The sequence below is a fragment of the Protomyctophum bolini genome (assembly GCF_963924005.1).
Source record: "Protomyctophum bolini genome assembly, chromosome: 8".
In the NCBI taxonomy this organism is placed as follows: Eukaryota; Metazoa; Chordata; class Actinopteri; order Myctophiformes; family Myctophidae; genus Protomyctophum; species Protomyctophum bolini.
The window spans coordinates 11853461-11874300 of NC_137869.1; the positions used below are offsets into that span (position 1 = coordinate 11853461).

At 40.4% G+C, this 20840-nt stretch overlaps 1 protein-coding gene across 1 annotated transcript in view; it reads right to left on the reverse strand.

Moving 5' to 3' along the window:
* The window catches only part of LOC308320673 (dolichyl pyrophosphate Man9GlcNAc2 alpha-1,3-glucosyltransferase-like), a 54326-nt gene extending 38615 nt beyond the window's left edge, over nucleotides 1-15711 (reverse strand). Inside the window, exons 1-11 of the mRNA XM_080771282.1 lie at nucleotides 15576-15711; nucleotides 15280-15364; nucleotides 13820-13909; nucleotides 12589-12677; nucleotides 12200-12282; nucleotides 11880-11944; nucleotides 10568-10753; nucleotides 9151-9286; nucleotides 4413-4498; nucleotides 1338-1422; nucleotides 130-200 (exon numbers count right to left, since the gene is read on the reverse strand). Of these exons, the coding sequence (XP_080627408.1) occupies nucleotides 130-200; nucleotides 1338-1422; nucleotides 4413-4498; nucleotides 9151-9286; nucleotides 10568-10753; nucleotides 11880-11944; nucleotides 12200-12282; nucleotides 12589-12677; nucleotides 13820-13909; nucleotides 15280-15364; nucleotides 15576-15657 (1058 nt within the window). The 5' untranslated portion in view covers nucleotides 15658-15711. The remainder of the gene's footprint in view (nucleotides 1-129; nucleotides 201-1337; nucleotides 1423-4412; nucleotides 4499-9150; nucleotides 9287-10567; nucleotides 10754-11879; nucleotides 11945-12199; nucleotides 12283-12588; nucleotides 12678-13819; nucleotides 13910-15279; nucleotides 15365-15575) is intronic.
* Nucleotides 15712-20840: the final 5129 nt, after the last annotated feature.

The following is a 20840-nucleotide window of genomic DNA, read 5'->3' on the forward strand; positions in this document are numbered from 1 at the left end:
CATAAACCAGTTCCAGGCGTTCTATATGCGGTATCTTTCTAAATGTTTTAGGTAGTAGGGGACAGATTCATCTAACTACTCATTGGGAATAACTCCCATTAAGGTTACATTTGTCAGCTCTCTACTCACAGGGCAGGCAGCAGAATAGACTTCTCATGGACTTGGTAGGAGAACAGGAAGAAAGCCAGGGAAGAACTGACCTGAAAGCAATGCTGAGTTTACTGATACGTCAGAAATAACTACTATTATGTAATTTAACACTTAACTAGAACTGCACACTGTCGAGTGCCTACTTGTTGCACACAAGTAGGCCATAAATGGCCTACTAGTGCGCAAGCAGAGCGCGCAAGTAATGTCAGATCTCAGCTTCTCTGTGAAAGAAGAACATGAATTACCTTCATGTTCTTCTGTTGAAGAACTGTTGAAGAACATTAAGGAACATGAAGGTAATTATATTTAAGCATTTCAAATTAATTATTTTGTTTTGTAATCAACAACAATCAATTACGTAATGTTGTAATTAATACGGATGAGTGACGGCTTTCGATGGTGACGTATATGTCGATCAGTGTCGGGTGGATTAAAGGAAATGCCTCTATGTACATGTATATGTCATTTGTAAGTTGATTAGCGGTATACTGTGGTTACTTCGCTTATGCCCCGTTTGATGCGTATGTATCGTAGCAGCATATGACGTCAGGGTATAACTGGTACAACTAGCTCTCAATGATGACATAATAAAGATGTGGATTAAAGGACCCAATGCCAGGGTGTAATTGGTTTTCGATGGTGACGTAATGACGATATGTTTTAGTGTCGGGAGGATTAAAGGTAATGCCCCTATGTATACATGTATGTAATCTGACACCACTGCCATATCAAGCACAAGTAGTCATTAAGTCATATGCTGGCATGGCGCATACACATCAAACGGCGACATACGAAGACGAAAACTATTACTTGTGCACTCTGCTTGCGCAAGTAAAAACACTGATAGTGTGATGTGTGGTATTGTGTCAGACAGTGACTGTGATACGCATACAGTGTAGAGTAATGCAAACAAGCCTGGATAACATGGCATATCGGAAATGAGATATTCTGTGTATATGTGCCTGAATTAATTACATCATGTATGTCTTGAGGGAAAATCAAAAACATTACATTGAAATAATACATTACTACCCACATTTTGGGGGTTTTTCTGGCTACTATCTGCTATAAGTAGATAAGTGAGTAGCTCATAATTCAAGACAGTGCCTCATATTTCTTTTTCAAAATGTTTATCTCACAGTTTTGTATTGTTTTGATTGGGTGTTAAGCAAATCAAAGACACTCACCAAGGCCAGTTTGAACTGCAAGAATGTGGGCTTTGTCAACAGTTTGATGGAGGAAGGTAATGCTGCAAGGAGAGTGAAGGCAAAACTGAAAGACAATAATTAGAAAATGTAGGTAAACACTTTGAAGAAACACAAAGTTACGATATGTTTTTCGACATACTATAGTACCGTATGTTGTTTTTCATGGTTTTCTTTTTTTTATCCCACGATTTTGCAACCCAGTTTTTTCACCCAGTGCCAATTATCTAATGTAATCCTGGGCGCTACACCCCTTCTGCCAACCTGGGGGGGCAGTGGACTGGCCTCATGCCTCCTTCCATGCATGAGGAGTCCAAGCTGCCTGACAGGGGGGAATTTCCCTGGCCGGACGTAGCGTATGGAAGGAACATGTTATTTCGACCAGTTCCTTTCCCCTCCATCAGGCTGGCCAGGGGCAGGTAGTTTAGAGACCAGGATTACTGCATGTTTTTGTGAGGGTACCTACCCTAAGGGACACGGGGAGAACATGCAAACTCCACACAGAAAGGCCCTTTCGCCAACCCCACCTCGGGTATGGGCACTGATGACGTGGAGGAGGGAACACGCCCCTAGCGCCCACAGCGTCCCAAGCCGGAATCGATGGAAGGGAAAGAACTGGTTGGAATAACGTGTTCCTTCCACGCACTACGTCCAACCAGGGAAAGGAGCAACTTGGACACTCAGGCATGAAGGAAGCATGAGTTCAAGTTCGTTGCTCTCCTGGCGGAGGGTGTGTAGAGCCCAGCATCACATTAGATAATTGACACAGGGGTGAAAAATGGGTTACAAAATCGTGAAAAAAACAAAAAAGAAGGCATGTGTAAGTGCCATCCAACCGTTTCTCTAATTTCTTTGAAAGTGTTCATGTCTCGGAGCCATAGCGTATAATCGGCTCAACGGTCGTCCTAAATATTTTTACTTTTAACATCTTACTAAGCTGGGATGACCAGATCAGACCAGATCATTGCAGGCTGACCAGGCCATACCCTTCCTAGTTTGAAAGTACTTTTGGGAAGAAGATATATGAACCCAAATACTTGTAGTCATCAACCTGTTTCAGAGGAGTGTTGTTAAGTGTTTGTGTCACATATACTGTACAGTACGTGCAACACGATAGACGTGTAAACCACAAAATATTTTATTTAACTCACTCTCACAATTGATGTGTGAATTGATATATTCACACATCTGTAATTTTATTCTCACGTCATATTTGTGGGTTGGAAAGAAATGCCACCCCGGGTGGCACTGGCACTTTAAGTATGACTTAAGTGCAAAATGGCCGCCATGTTAGATTTACTTTTACTGCATATCATATGTAAACAATCAACCCAGCCCAGCCCAGAAACTAAGCCCATACACCACAGAACCCAGCTGTGCAGTACACTGCTCTTTTTTTTTACCCCACACATAAGACCCCAGCTATGTGAAATGTATAAATACTGCCCCACCTACTTAGGGCAGCCCAGCATTAGTTTAACCCTTTCAATTCCAAAAATGCCTGTTGTTTTTAAATGTGCTATGTAAATAAAAGTGACTTGACTTGACTTGACTTCAATTGTCACTGAATGAAGGCTGAGACACTGTTAGACAACATGTGGGAGTGTTTTGCTGGAGAGTGGGGTGGCCGGTGACAGAGGTGTGAGGGCAGCCATGTCACAGGGCTAGATTAAGGGAACGGAATGATATTGGCCGTGCACTGAAAATAGCAGATGAACATGCTTACAACGTTTTGAGTTTGTCTATCTGCTATTTTCTATGTGCGACACAGCCGCACAACTAAGTATAAATTAGGCATTAGAGTCTAAAGTCTCCCTTGGGAAGGACAGGGCCGGAGACCCCTGCCCTGAGTGAGTGAGTGTGTGCGCGCATGTGCACGCGTGTCCATGTGTGGCCAAGTGTTATGCTGAGGGAAGGGTTCCGCAGTCCGGAAGGACACAGATCACACAGCTGATTCATTCTATGTACACAGTGCACCCACACCCAAGCATTTAGTAATCGACTCCCCCAGCCAAGAAGACAAGAGTGTTTTTCATTTGTTTGAAAGGCGTTGCAGTCAAAGAAGTCCAACCTAATCCCAGGACTTAACAGTCTGACAGAATCGTGTCCATGCTACGGACACAGGGCTCCTAATTTTAGCCTGCCAGGTTATTTAAGCACGCCCCACCATGATGACATGACTTGTATCACCACCCCAGTCTTTTCTCCCTCTGATAGATAGGCCTCCAGGGGAAGGAAAACGGCTTCAGCTAAAATAACACATCATATCCAGAAACGTATCTGTGACATGATGGCCTGCAGTGGAATTGTGATGCTCTCAGTTTGCCCTCATGGCAAATATGTATTTTACTTGTATGTATGTATGTATGTTTCATCATTAACAAAAATATATTTTGGAATTGGACCCTGAAATATAAGTAAGTTTCTACAAAAATACAAATATATGTATATTTTAGCACTCAAAATATATTTTCTCCTAAATAGGTGCATCCAAAATATATTTTATATACTAAAAGATGAATGGAGGTCTGCACACCGGACATCCATTCATATTCTGTCTAGACTGTCTCAAAGGCTACATCATTGTCACCTCTCCAACTTCAGTGTGTGGGATTTTCTCATCACAAAATGTATACCAGTATGTCTTTCTATTACAGTATATACTCCGAAGCTCACCCTGTCTAAACGCGCACGCACACATACACACACACACACACACACACACACGCACACACACACACGCGCACACACATCAGGCATGCATGGTTCAATGCATCCTCGTGCTTTCGACCTCTTGTGAGTGCAGTGCAGCCCACAGCAGCTGTGACTCTACATTCAGAAGCTTCTCACAAGATATTATTATAAGGGATAATCTTATTTTCTCCCTGCTAGATCATAGTCTTCCCCCCTTGGGCAAGCTCTGTGGGGGATTCTTGTGAAATAAAAAAGAGTGTGAATAAGAGACAGAGACAAGGCTGGAGAAAGACGCAAATAAAGATGGATGTTGGTGAGATTAAGGAGGAGGAAGATGAGGCGGTAAACAGATAGAGGGATTACCTGAGGTAGAGCTGGGAATCAGTGGACAGGATGGTTCTGATCTTTATCATCAGGTTCAAGGTGCACCATGTGTTGGCCACCTTATCCTGTCAACACACACACACACACACACACACACACACACACACACACACACACACACACACACACACACACACACACACACACACACACACACACAGGAACAAATAATTTAGCCACATGAACCCTAGCGTCCATATTGTGGGGAGAATAATATTTGGTTAAAATACAATGAGTCACAAAGCGTCACAATATCTACAAACTGGTGAGTTTATAGATCGGCTATTTTCTGCGAGGGAAAAAAATATGGACCACTGGGGGGACTCTGGTCAACTAAGTAAAGTAAGTATAGGTTTAAGTGGTTAAAGGACAACTTTAGTTTTTTACAACCAATGTCCATGTTTTAAGTTGTTATTAGAGAAAGTAAAAGATGAGTGTTTTTTCATTTGCTGCTTTCTTTTTTGACAGAGGGCGGGGGAATTCAAACATGGGCCGCTAAATATGTATTGTTTTACAAAATAATATGGTGATTTATTTTTTTATTATTTACTATAGTCTTACTAAACCTAAACCGGGAATATGCATTAATGCCTTCCGGCCAGTGGCCAGACCCCTGTCACTAAAAATAACAAATTCTCTTTTATACCTGCCTCCATCCGGGCCAACAATGGGAGAAGCAAGAGGAGGTAGCTGCTGTGTGGTTTCAGGGGTGGGCTGTGAGGATAGATGATAATGATAATAATCTGTATCGTGTGATAATGTATACATATGTCGTTGTTGTATGTTTACTGTATTGTGTGTTTTAGAGCCTTTATTATCTGCTGTAAAATGAATTGCCCAGCTTGGGACATATAAATAAACTTGACCTTGACAAGACCCCAAGAAATTATATCTGGCCACAAAAGATCACGGGATCTATTGAATGTGACAAACTGACATATTGAGCCTACGACACACAGTATGGCATCCCTCTAGTCTATCTTTTGTGGCCAGATAATTTGTAAGAAAGCAGCAAATGAAAAAAATAATTAACACTCGCCTTTTACTTTGTCAACCAAAAACATGAACCTTGGTTGAAAAAAACTAAAGTTGTCTTAAGGACAATATGGTGACATTTTTGTCCGCGGAAAATACATCAATACTGGCTGAAGAAAATCACAAATTTACTGGCACAAAAATATACTGATGACCCCTTTTAAATAGGATTCCGTTTTGAAGAGAAAGCAAATAAGTGGCATCGCTCTATGTAATAATTTCCCAACTGAAAGTGCAATAAAGATTCCTCAGGGCATTCCAGAGAGCATTTGTAAAAGAGTGGATTACCCTTCCCTCATAAATAAACTGTCTGTCAGAGACGCAGGACGTCACCAAAAGCGGTGTACTTATTTGTAAACTTGGTGACACCAGGTTAAGTGCTTAGACAAAGTTGTTCCTACATAGCCAGCAGATTTAGACCACCCATATGAGAAGAACATTTCTGTCCATACCCATAGAAACTTGTTTTTTTACGTATCAAAATGGATTCATATTTGATATTTTACATTAAATCTTCAATGGTTGGCTTTAAACTGGAGCTCACGAAATATACCAGACTGGTCCTGTCAACGGTGAAGAATAAATTGCAGAATCGAAGGTATGTTGTTTATGCATGACACTAACAACAGCTTGGAAGAAAATACTTGTATTTAATTTTAGTAGCTGGTGTTTGAGAAGAGCATGTACGTATCTCAGTTGGTTTAAATGCTTAAGCAGTTGTGCAGAGATCAGATGATATTAAGGCCGAAGCCCCCTCTGTGGATGTTGACAAACCATAGAGGTACTGCGCCTTAGATGAGCCTCATCGTTCCATTCAGGATCTTAAAGTGGTATGATCCTGTCTATAAAGACTGCTTCTATGGAGTGTCCTTCTCGCCGTTCCTTGACACAGCTGCTCAGAACACAGCTGTGTGGATCTTAGGCAGCCTAGTCAGCACTGGGCCGATCCACGTCGTCTAGCCCCCCATCTCTCTGTCTGTCTGCCCCTCTCTCCTCTCTGCCGCCCTACTCCAAATAACCACTACCGGAATGTTCCTGGACGCAGCCTGAGGGCAACACATGAACGGGTCTGGATGGTGGGGGTTTGCCGCATTGGCAAATGCAAGGGGTTGGGGGTGGGGTGGGGGGGGGCGGCTCCTTCACCTATAAGCTAGCGTGGAATTTCACAGGCAGAAGCATTTGGTGCCATTTTTGTGAGCAGGCAGCAACTTGAGACATTAGAATGTGTCTCAGTGGGTAAACTTACAACTACCACCTGCCCCCCCCCCCCCCCCCACACACACACACTCTTCGAACCCACCACCATCCTTGCTCAGTCACACACCCCTCCCCACGTTCTCGCCCTGTCCCGTCTTCCCAGCTTCTGCTTACAGGCACATTTCACAATAGTTCAAGGCAACCTGCCCACTGGAGCCTCTCAAACTGTCGCTATCGTCTCAGGAGGTATAGTGTCTCTCACACCCTGTGTATTATGTTTGCATCATTTCATTGAACAAATACTGCCTTGGCACATGGTGCCATTCACTCCCCTGGTAGAATTTTCAATTACTTCTCACATCCTTGACAGCTTGTGGTGGTTGCAACCTCAGCGAACAAGAAAGGCAAGCCGTGGACTTTGCCTTAGAACTCTCCGTCACCCCTTTCTCTCTCTCTCTCTCGCACGCGCACACGCACACGCACACGCACACACACACACACACACACACACACACACACACACACACACACACACACACACACACACACACACACACACACACACACACACACACACACACACACACACACACACACACACACTTCACCCTTTGTCAAGTCCCGCCCGTGGTTGTGCCCCTCTTCGCACCCATTGGTTGCCGTTTCGTGGTTGGACAAAAATCCTCTCTCTCCTATGTCTCCATCCACTACCATTGAAATAACATGTTTTTCAGTTGCTTCGTATTGATATTCTGTGCACTCAATTCTTATTTTAAACTTGGCGTCAGTAAAAAGGATCATCACAGGTGCAGCATGGTGACTGGGCATATCATGTTTGTATTTTGTTTAGCAAATTCAATATAAACAAGGCGGCACCAGGGCGGAACAAGGCAGAAAGAGCCTGCTGGTTAGTCAGTCAGGGACCAATCAGAAGGCTGACAAAGGGTGACAGCTTTTCAACAGATCCAGCTATGGAAATATTATGATATAATTTCAACCACTACACTTCTATCTTAGCATCTCCCTGATTAACCACTGCGTGAACATGTGTGTGTGCGTCCATCTTCTCTAACACACACAAGCATGTTTACATCTAAAAGACGCGGAAAGGAAAAAGGAAAGGTGCAGCTGCCCGTGATTGTTGGACGAGCTCTGATATGCAATAAGTGCAAAGCTGGCACCCCTCGTTGCCCTGTACAGCTAGAACATGGCTCAGTTATGACGCGCTGAAAACACCACTGGCCATAAATTAGGTAGATTTATCTATATCCTCTGACATCACAACCCCCGGCCAGTGAAACCGATCCCCTGACCTTTCACCGTTTTGCTCCTCTGTTTTCTTTGATCCCGCGGGAGATCCATTTCCAATTGGCTAAGCGCTAAGGAATTAACAGCGGGTGGAAGGTTGTTAGCTCCAGTTAAGGTGTGGGACTGAGTGTATGAACCAGACGCAAAGCAAGAAGAGAGCTTTGGAGATTATGACTGATTTTCAAGGAAGTGCATTTTTGATGTTCACATAACATAATATATATTATCCTAAAATATTATCATATTCACACACACGATTACACAACCAGCCGCAAACATGTGGGTGGGGACAGCAATCAAGAAATGCTGTTATGCCAGATTTATACTTAGTTGTGCTTCTGTACTTCGCACTGAAAATAGCCGATCTACAAGCTCACAACACAACACACTGCAACATGTTGTGAGGTTGTAAATCAGCTATTTTCTGCATGAGACAGGTTTAAGGTGTTCTTGAGCAAGACATTTCACCTCCAATTTCTCCAGAGGATCAATGTGTGATTTCACTGGGAGCTCCAAGAAATTTATATATGTAACTGTATAACTGTGTTGGAATAAACAACATAAATAATATAATTTAAGTAATGTGATTATACATTAATGTATGGACTAACAAAGAATAACAGTGTAATCTCAGCAATCATGAAATTACACTGTTATTCTTTGTTAGTCCATACATTTAATGTATAATCACATTACTTTAAAAAGAAAAGTGGATGGATTATTTATGTTGTTTATACCAACACAGTTATACAGTTACATATATTAATTTCTTGGAGCTCCCAGTGAAATCACACACTGATCCTCTGGAGAAATTGGAGGTCAAATGTCTTGCTCAAGATACCTACAGTACTTTAAACAAATATCAGAGAGATTATTTCGTTATTAGCTGCCAAATACTGCCAATGAATAGCTTATGCATTTATTAATGAATCCCAATTACTAGTTCAGTGAGCGACACCATCTTATTATTAGGCATATCATTGGCTATATATATATATGGACGTGTACATCGGAGTTTTCCTAAATGAAGGTTAAAATCTCAAAAGGTCTGAAGCATATACTTCTTCCATGTTCCTGCATAGCGACAGCAATAATGAGTTTTCACAAGCCTGCGTTTCAGGGTGAAACTAAATTTATCCAGGGTAGAGGGTAGGGCCTTAAAAAACCTCAACTGTACCTCAAACAGCCCTCGTGCCACGGGAAAGATCCTGCGGACAACTTGCAAGGCCTGGCCGGGGTCGGACAGGAAGGGCAGCCAGCAGAGGCCAAAAGTCACCAACACTGTCACTGCGATCTTTACCAACAGGAACAACCTACAAGACAAACAGACAACAGGAACACTAAAGAGAGACACGTTGTCTGGCAGAAATATACTAATGTTAATTTAACCCTGTACACACTGTACAAATGTTTTTACACGCTCAGTGTTACAAGTGTATAAATGAGAGCTTAGGATTTTAATGCGTGGGAAAATAGCAGTAAATATAGTATATAATAATTGTCTATTCTATTCTTTATTTGTTGAGGGAGCTTCTACAATAAATTAAAAAGTGTCATTAGCATACAGCTACATTAAATATGAATATTTACGGATAATATACGGTAAAGCCTCACTGTTAAAGTAATTTTACAGGTTCATCTGGGTCCATTTAGATTGTTAAATGTGGAGGATTTTACTTTGTACTTGAACAATTAAGCAGTGCCACTACTTGTGTGTCCAGAATTAGGGATTTGACCCCCTGTTTAGGAATGCAGTGAAAGCCATGCATCAGCTGAAAGTCTTTAGTGTAGGTCGGGGTATGTATGTTGTCAGCTGGACCTGTGAAGCTGCTGGTAGAAGTTGCGCACACAGGAATAGCAGAGGAGTTTGGGCATGGTGAGAGTGTCATCTGGACATATCTTCCCCCTGGCCCTTCTAATCCAGCTCTCCATTTGCTACCAGATGCCCTTGGTACATTGTTACTAGATAAACAGTCACTGGGAGTTCTAGTATGGCAGCATCCAATCTGATTACCTTGGTAAAAACTGAGTTCACTTTGGGTTAATGCTTGCTCATAGCATTACATTACATTTACATACATACATTTAACTGACACAAGTGTCATTTAAACTGGTGTTTAATGTCAAATGTCAACATAACCGAAAAAAACGCAATTGGATGCCTGAGATTGCCCATGCTGGGCACTAGACTGCAGTAATATCAAAATATTACATATAATAATATTATATATTTTGAATTATTGCCAATAAAGTTGTGATCATCATTCGGTGACACCAAAGCTCCACTGCAGCCATCGGGCTCAACTACGTTGCATTGCGCTGTGTTCGATGACGGCTTCCAACCTAAAGAATTGCCCCGGTTCATTTTTTGACACCGAATACACCTGTCCAGTCATGTATAAAATATATATAAAATATGATTACGGTAAATGTAATTGCATTGTATAATTAAATGTATTTGAAAATAACTTCCATCAGTTTTTTTGTGGAAGGAAGAAGGCAGGGTTGAAAGAAAAGGAAGGAAGGTAGAAGACAGAAAGAGAAGACTGATGGAAGAAGTGTTTACAAAGTAAGGAAAGGCTAAAACAGCTCACCCTCGCCCGGTAAGGCCCTGTTTCACACACTTTCCCAGGAGGTAGCAGAAGAAGGGCAAGGCATGGTAGAGCTCCATCTGTTTATAGTTGATAGCCAGGGAGAAGGCTAGGGACCCCAGTGTGTCCCAGCCCAGACCCAGACCAATCACCCCCCACAGTGCCAAGCCGAGGCTCACTCCATTGTACCTGACAGTCAAGGTTTATATCAAATCTTTCCATGCACAATGTTGAGTAAAGCTTTGCAACTCAGTAGATGGGCATGACTGAGCAGCGTCACATGTTTCTCTACCTGATGAGTTAAATTCAGTCCCGTTTCCATGATGCTGGTAATACTTTGTAACGCAAGACGTGTAACGGTGCACCGAGCCTAGGGTGGTTATGGTGATATACATCTGTTATGGTAACAGACGTAACAATGGTGTTGTAATTCAATTATTATTATTTTCTTTTTGAGTGGTGCAACCACTCCTATATAGACAGCTATGTGTGTCCCTGGTTGGCTGGCTGTGTCCCTGTGTCTGAGCACGGAAATAGCATATTTTCTCCACCAAGTGTTTTGGATGTGGGGCGGCTCGCCGGATGTTCCGGGGACCCCCACACGGTAACTCTGTCATTTCTTGACTGTTTTGGAAGCGGGGCGGCTCACGGAACCGGGCTGGCACCCTGAGTGCATTCCTGTGGGTCTGGAAGTTCCGGGGACCCCCACATGGGTGTATTTTTTTCTTTTTCTTAGTAACGAAAAAGTTACTTTTCACAGTAACGCATTACTTTTTGGTTTAGGTAATCAGTAAAGTAACTAAGTTACTTTTGAAATTATGTAACTAGTAACTGTAACTAGTTTTTTAAAGTAACTGTCCCAACACTATATATAGGCCAACATGTCTTATGCTAAATTCATACCAGCAATGGTAGTTATTTCTACCACTAAATATGAGTGTGTACAAAGTGTCTGAAACACCCACAAAGATGATGTGGATCTTTGTGTGTACAGTAAAGTTTACTGTTATTTCAGACGACAGTACGCTTCAGGTTGGCTACCACTCTCTCTAGCATTCAGCCGCAGTAGCACTGGCTACCGCACCACTTTTTGTGAGCCCCACCTCCTGTCACTCCATTCCATAGACAATACATTGATAAGCGTTATACTGCTCTTGGTGTGAATTCAACATTACAGTATAATCAAGAAAATGCTGGCTACATAACACTCAACTGCAGGACTAATCTGGAAACGGTGTGATCAACAACTATGATGTCACAGCACATTCCTTTTTTTAACAACAGGAAATTGTATTTGATTGTATATAAAGGATACTGGAAATGACCATAGTCAATGAGAATTAGACCAGGGTACAGCAGGATGCAGAGGAGAGTGCAAACCTGAAACAAATTGCAATATTTTAATTGTCAAACCCATCTATTTATTCCAGGGCTATCATAATACACTGAATCTATGATATACTCATATTTTGTTGTGCAACAAATAATTTCCTATTATATATACAAAAGTATTATTAAAACATTTTGTTTAAGATGTAACTGATGTATACAAATATATTACAAAACAAATCTTGTGAGGGTTGTACCAGCTTGTATTCGTGTTCCTCACAATTAGCTAGTAGCTATTGGTTTTACCTTTTTCCTGGAGGATCCATCAGATAGATACAAACAGTATATAACAACCGCAGGGATGTAAATCAACAGATCTGCAAGTAGGACTGAGAGAAAGGAAAAAACAACATGTCAAATACTAGACTAGAGTATATACAGTAACAGGGTAGTCATATAGATAGATGACTTCCTTGAAGCAGGATACCTGAATGTTAAGGTCCAAATAATTTTGCGAGTTTATATAAAGTAGCACTAAAAAAGTGATCAATCTCATTTTAAGAGTACACAGATTGTCATTGTCATAGAAAAGTAGATTGAGTATGAAAAAACATAAAATCATGAAATATGGAAATACAAGTTTTCTGCCCAATAGCAATGATACAGTACATTATTCTGTACTGTAGTTGTTGTACCTGTGGCTCTCATGAACACCTTGTGCACTGGGCTTTCATAACCTCTAGAGGTGTGCAGCTCCACCCATTCAGGGTTTATCACCTTGGCTCTGCAGAAAAGTACAGTGACAGTTTTACAGATGCTAAATCATGAAATAAGAGGCAAATGATTTAACCGCTGTGCTTTTTAAAATCATATACAAATGTTATAAAAAGTGGAACATTCAACTTGCAAAACACCCTATTTCATTGGTTTGCCTTGTGAAGTTGTGCACTAACAGTTTGAGCATGAGGGCAGAAAGATACCACATAAACCATGGCATCATGTGTGCGTGCGAATGATATCAGCAGACCAAGCACACATTCTCCCAGGAGGAGAGATGATATCATGATTATATCATCTCATTTGTAAGTTGATGAAACAAAGATGACCATATCACTATAAAATTCTTTGGGTAGTGGCCCATGTTTTTATGCATCCATCAGTGTACTTGTACACTATCTATGTTTTAAGGTTGTCTATCCGAACATGCATATGTACGGATAGATAGGTAGAAGTTCATGGTCACTGTAACCTCCAAAACGAACACTTTCAAAAAAAAAATATATATATAATCAAAATAAAATATAATAGAAAATAATATTTGTACATTTAAAAACTGTGTACATTGGTGACTATAACAATAATCTAGCTGATCTTGAGGCCTACAAAATCAGGGAAAGTACTGGATTTACTAGTCAACTAGTTGACTAGTAAACTAGTACATCTAGTTGACTAGCCGACTAGTTGCTTAAAGCCCTAATATATATATTTAGGTGATGATTTTAATGAAGTGAGCATACCAACCATAACCATCTAAAATGTTTCAAAACTTAGACTGAAATGCTTGCATAGTGAACACGAACAACTCCTTCAGTATCAGCATTTGGGATAGCCTTTGAATCTGTATTGTCCAGCAGCAACTAGTTTTCCGGCCATGCATAATTGAATATACATGTGCAGTTTATTAATACAAACGCACACAGTCTATTATTTTATCTGCAGTAATAACGTTGAACTTGCCCTATTTGTGTGAGGTCAATAACAATTCAATTACATTTAATTTACAAATATTTATTTATGTGAGGCTACCGTAACAGTTTGTGCCAAGAACAAGAAGATCAAATGCTGCCTTTTATTTCTACCCAGGCTCCATTGTATGTGTCTATTAAAGCGTAAATTACAGTGATTCTATTTTACTTTCAGACTTACAAATGAGCACAGAGCAGGCTGTGGTAGGCAGTCAAAGGAGGGTAGTCGAGACCCCAGTAGTTCAAGTCATTGTCAGTAGTGTTCAAGTACCTGTACAAATGCATACAATTGAACCAAATCTCACAGTGAAATACCTACAGTAATTTATATTATGTTATTGTTTTATGACACTGTCACATTGTGAGCAAATTTGTAGTAATATTAGATCTTAAAGGGATATTTCACTTAAAAAAACCTTCATCATTTTAAAATCTAATCAGTCTCATGTGAACACCGACACAGACAGTTTTTTGGTTACTTACTTCATTCAGTATTTAGATATTTGATATTCATTTTAGCTCCCCCTCCCCCTATAAAACCCATTATAACTTAAAACTCCATTTTAACCATGATGATAAAATGAATATCAAATACCTAAATACTGAATCAAGCAACTTAAGAACTGCCCGGGGTGTTCACATAAGCCTGAGTAGACGTTAAAATGACCAAAAGTTTTTTTGAAAGTGAAATATCCCTTTAATGGTTGAATGTCAACAAATATTCTAATTATCATGTGATATTACATACATTATTATTCTATAATAGAATTATATTCCAGGTACACAGCCCTGCCATACCCATAGATCATTCTAATTAATTGCTGCAACTTGAGTGATATAAAAAGTGATATATAAAACTCCCATATCTGCTGGGCGAAGTAATGTGCAAACACAGCAGCAAGATTTGTGAGTTGCTGTGATAGGAGAAGGATATCAAATGGAACACAACCACCCTAAAGACTAATCATTGTGTATATTCCTGCACTATACCTGCATTGCGTGACCTTGGTACATAGAATTTGATCTATTGAAGATTCTGACCTTCAAATGTAGGCTACATCATTTTTGTTTTGATTGTATTGCTGTATTGTTCTTTCTGCTTTGGCAATGTAAACGTACGTTTTCTCATGCCAATAAAGCCCTTTGAATTGAATTGAATTGATATCCAATGAAATGTTCTGGCAGAAAACGCGTTTTTTGTGAAATGTCTCCACTTCCTTTCGGGAGCATAATTATATACGTATGGTATGGGGCAGTGGCACACAAACCGACAGGTTGCAATTAATCCCGCATGTCGTCCGTGACTCCGTGAGGCTTCTCGAGAAAAAGTGAAGATATTTTACTAAATACACGTTTTCTGCCAGAACTTTCAAATGGATATGAAAGAGGAAATATCTGACTCCAAGTGTGTGAGTACACGCGCATGCACCCCCCTGTATGCGGCGCGGCTGTCTGAAGCTGTATCTGGATTACAAGACATGGTATGTAATATCACAGCCATTCTAGGTCTATATAGTCAACTTTACATTACTTAAGACCATTTTCCTTTTACATGGCATAATACAAGCTAAATCTTAATACCCAACCCAATTATGTACTGTAGTTATAGTGAATAATAGTGCATTGACTATTTATACAGACCACTCCTGAACAGGGAGATTGTATGTCACTTCTTGCCAATGTCTTTGAGCTTCATAGTCACCGAACATGGGTGGTTTGCCAGCACCTAAAGCATAGGAAATATATAATAATTCGACTGTTAGGTCTTTGACTGGAAAACAAACATTTACAAGGATTCATAAGAACCACTCGGTCTCATTACTTTGAGATAAATAAGTTGCAGGAAAAACAAGAGAACAGCCAATGTTGTAAACTACTGACAGATATATTTACAGCAGGGCTGTCATGGTACGCCATGTGCTGCACACATTTCCCACCTGAATAAGAATTTAGTGAAACCCCCCATCTCACAGTGAGACAAAGCATAACACAAATGGATATGAGACTCCACGTTTCCATGCTTTCTGCAGCAGTTTTTGTTACACGAGAACCTAGAATGTGTTCATTTCTAGTCTGTTTACAGAATTTATTTCCTGATACGTCACCAATCAAAGCATCGTATCGCGCTCTCATTTGACGGAAGGCGATGACGTTTACGTGTTGCTAGAGGAGGCGTTCAAGATACCTCAGTTAAATGAACGTCCGCTCCAGAATTAAAACGATCATGAATCATGATCCCTGAAGCAACGCAACGGTGTCATAAATGGATTGAAAGATGGGTAAACTTTGAGTGTGGAACTCTCCCAAAAAAAAAATTCTAGTGCATTCCTAATATGTCGCGGCTAGTCGCCATTGTCTTCGTCTTTGTGTTTACCTTTAGATTGGTAATTGAAATTCCCAGTTTCAGTGAACGCCCTGAGTTTAATGTGTACTTGAAGGCAATGGTCAGATCCAGGATTATTTTTGAGAGGTGCCTCCGCTCCATTACGCAGCTATGTGTGTCTGTATGTATGTGTACGTGTAAACTGAGCGGTGCAACTATACATTTATTGTTATTATGTTATAGTTACTGAACTGTACTGTGCTCTATACTATATTGTAGTGTACTGTGCTCTGTACTGTACTTTCATTATTTTTGGAAAAGATCTTCGAGAAATAACAGAGTTACCGTGTGGGGTTCCCTGGGGGTCCCCGGAACATCCAGACCCCCAGGAATGTGCCAAGGGCTCGTACTGTAGTGTACTCTGTGCTGTACTTTACTGGCCACATGGGTGTGAATGGACAATGTCCACAATTAATGGACAATTTGGACAATTTTTTAGTGTCTCCCACTGTAATTAGTTCTTATACGTGCTCATATACATACATATACAGTCATACATACATACATACATACATCCCCAGTGAATAGGCAGTTTGCCCTTCACTGGTAACCCTATTTTGGATTAGTTTAAATATATGAAGGTATTGTGGGCTGGGCTTTTTACAAAAAAGCCCCCCTTTTAAATACTACACACATACATACATACATACATACATACATTTCAGAAGTTTTAGCAGTTTTTAAGGACCCACTTTTAAGCCAGTGCACCAGAGCAAGCTCTTGCCTTTTTTTAAACCCTACCCATTTTAACCACATACATACATACATACACAAAAATAAACAAATTGTCTCTGCGATATTGCTCTGTATCGTTTACAGTCACTCATATTTGATACAGTCTGTTTCTATAGCGAAAATGTAACTATTTCAGCACCAGTAACATTAGCGTTTTCTCTCAGTCAGTTGATTCTTCATATCCAATATGAGAGAAACAGCCAGGATGATTTGTTTATTTTTCAAACGCAGTTTTTATATGAGGTGATCTTCATTAGAGCGATGTGTCTCCAACAAAGTCAAGCAGAAGGCATGCTGCGTCGCTGCCACTCAAGTGACTACTGGCCAATCACAGCGTGTCTTTTCCGCGACTTATGAATTCAATCCAAGGGAGCTTTATTGGCATGAGAAAACAAACCTTTTTATGTCTACAGTCTCACTTCCTTCCTGGACTACAAGTCACACCTCCACGCAGCTCCCCCTCTCCACAAGGAGGGGCAGTGCACCAAAGCATTATGGTCATTGTAGGAATTCAGCAATGCAGTCAAACCCTAGTCAAACACACTGACTTTCTTTTTCTGGCCATAGGGGTGCATATTTCAAATTGTGCTACTCTTATGTACTACAAATAGCATAGCCTACTATTAACATTGAGTTTCTTCCAGCGGTGAAATGTCCATTAAAGATTTTTGACTGGCGCTAGCCCTTTCTATGCCCAGCTTTCCAGGTTTGTGTAAACACAAACATTGAAGACAAAAGTGACAATGGAAAAGTGAAGATGCAAATTGTGCTTGGCCGGTGTGAGATGATGTATGATGATGTATGATAAGAGCGCCCCTTACTTCACACAGGTGTGATTATTTTTATATTTGCATTATCTTTGAGCCAATTCAGAATGAGATGGGTGTTTTACATCAACTATTACAATTACTCTGAATTAACCAAAGTGCTTGTTAATTAAATTATTTGTTGGTGTGTCCCATTATAATGCATGACAATGAAAAAGGATTTAATTTCTAAAACACACAGGAGATTACGACTATAATATTTTACCCAATTATTGGTTCTAATCTAACCCCACCAAACCTACCAAACTGTAATCTTTATATTAGCTTTCTCCATCTTTAGCAATAATCCATCCACAATATGATTGGTTGATTTGTAGGTGACAATATAATTTCCGTGTGTGTGTGTGTGTGTGTGTGTGTGTGTGTGTGTGTGTGTGTGTGTGTGTGTGTGTGTGTGTGTGTGTGTGTGTGTGTGTGTGTGTGTGTGTGTGTGTGTGTGTGTGTGTGTGTGTGTGTGTGTGTGTGTGTGTGTGTGTGTGTGTGTGTGTGTGTGTGTGTGTGTGGAAAACATGGTGGTGAAAACCAACGCAACGCAATTTTTGTGCTCGGACAGACAAAGCCAAGGACAGACACAGCCAGCCAGCCAGGGGCGGACACACAGCTCCTTAATGGAGTGGTTGCACCACTCAAAAATACAGTTATTGTTTGATGTGGTGATGAAATAAGCTGCGTTTCCTATATTCATTTATAAAGCATGTTTATCATTAATATCTCCCTGGAGGCATCCTGATACTGTCACTGATGTGATATTAGAACTGCAAGAGGCATGAGCCAAACTGTTCTGCTTACGACAACCACGATTCAGAGCTGACATGAAGCTTTATACTGTATTGCAATGCACTTCCAATGAATACACTGTTTTGCTGATTTTAATTAAATTACATTTAATAGAAGCTTGACCGGCCTTTGGCCGGTCTCACTAGCACACTAGTCTCTAACCCGTGTGAACTGAGCAGTGCAACTATAGGCTACTGTACTGTAGTACTCGTACTGTACTCAGACTGTACAATACTTTACTGTTCATACTGTACCGTACTGTACTGTATACTCTGTCGTACTGTAGTCGTACTGTACATTACAGTTGGCTCCTGAATCTCTTTATGGTTGTGGACTATAAGACATCAGTTCATATCGTTGCTGCTGGCAGAAACATCATCCATCCATCCATCTTCAACCATGTATCCGAAGTCGGGTCGCGGAGGCAACAGCTCCACCTTCTTCCCTCTCCAAAGCAACATTAGTAACTTCATATTTCAATTATTTATGTTTTTCGTAAATTAACACATTTCTCCATCACACAAGTGTGTCGCACAAATGTAGTGAAAATAGCATCTTTAAGCTCACAATGCGTCATATTGTGAGCTTATAGATGCTATTTTCACTATTTTAATTAGTTTTTCATATGAAAATCACACCTCTGTGAAGTGAGGGGTGCTCTTGTCGCCGTACATCATGATACTTCTTCATGAATTAATTTGTCAACTTAACCATGATACAATGTATATTTCTTTAAACTCATCTGGTTCACCATGAATTTATGTGATTGGTTAGCCGATTTGCTCGTCTACATATGACATGACGAAAAGCTGTATATGAAGGGCTAGCGCCACTCAAAAAGGAATGCAGCCATATTAAACCATGTGGGTCATGTGGTTCTGTGAATGGATTCATGATTGGAACCAGGTCCGTGGCTGGCAAGATGCTGAATGCCAAATGCCTACCAATGGTTACACGCATGCACTATTACCATGGGTCAGCTGTTGGACACAGAAGGCAAATTACTATACCACTCCAAAGGTTTAACATCTTAGCTCTTTAAAAAAAATACTGGATGGATGAGCATACAATAATTTATAACCCACCCCACCTTTGCAAAGATGTTATGTTCACTTTTGAACCAACAGAAGGCACATGGATTTAAACATAGGCCTACCAACAACTTTTACAAAATGTGCATCCAGTTCTATCCATGAGTGTATATGTGCATCTGCAGTGCTAAATGGGGAGATTGCTGCTATTGAAAAAGGTCACCTTGTCCATTATAAAATAGTTTATTATTTTATACTGTATACATATACAGTATATAAGAGGTCACTAAAGCATGTATACTTTGTTGCGCAATGATGTCACTTGCTGAAAATAAGGGATTTTCTAAGTTTCAGCGACCGACACAGTCATTCAATGAAGTATACATTCGGCTTAAGATTGTGTATTGTATAGTATAGCTTGCATTTTTTGCACTTTATATACTGTACAGGTGTATAACACCTCCACTCTCCTTACCATGTAAATCCCATGGCTCCTCCTTTCTGTGACCTTTACTTCTGTTGACACCGACAGTCTTTGTTCCCAAGGTGTCGAGAGTTGTTGGGCGAGACACATTCCTCGTTGTTCGGACATCAATTATGTATAAATAATAATAACCTTGGACAACTGCTGATTTGCAATGACACTTTCATTACAATGAGAGCGGGCCTATAACTCACTGGTGTGCATTAGTTATTAATGCTCGGGCACGCCAGCTTTACTTTGTCATTTATTGCTTCATCTCTATGCCTTTTTAAATATTCAGTAACTGCTGTATCTACATTTACTGTCTGTGATCTGTGCCTGGAGAAGGCTTGGGCAATGGCTTGTGGTGGGAGATGACCTAGTTCTAATGGACGTTTGGGCCTTGCTCGCCAATGCCATTCTACTCTGTCACAGCTGCCCACAGGCAAAAGCTTCAGTTTGGGACAACAACAAGCCAAAGCCGTTCTTTACTTTACTGTTTATCGTATTATTTGGTTATTAACCACATATACGTATTCGGGGCATATTTGACAAAGTAGGTGAATATTTGGTGAAATACAAGCTTACAATACAATCTTTTTTCTATTTGATGTACAAAGATGTACAGTTTATCATCAAGTTTATGTGGTAAGCGTTTTGGGAAAGCTCAAGAATTATAATCTTAATATTGAGGTTGTAATATAGCTTTGTCTTTAATCATCGTAAAAGCTATGAGATGCACTTTTCTACCCTGCAACTGCGCTGTTATGTATCATGTTTGCTAGACCCATACAAATAAAGGATAGATGCAGGGTGGAAGGACTTCCACGAATGCCATCACTGTAAACAAGCAGAGCGCTGTGAATAGTAAAGCCTTGAATTAGCCTTCAATGAGCTATATACATATCGCTTTTGGCAATGGATGTTTATTTCCTGAGTAGAGGATTGAGACTTAATTTTGCTCTACTACAGTATAGCTCTCAACA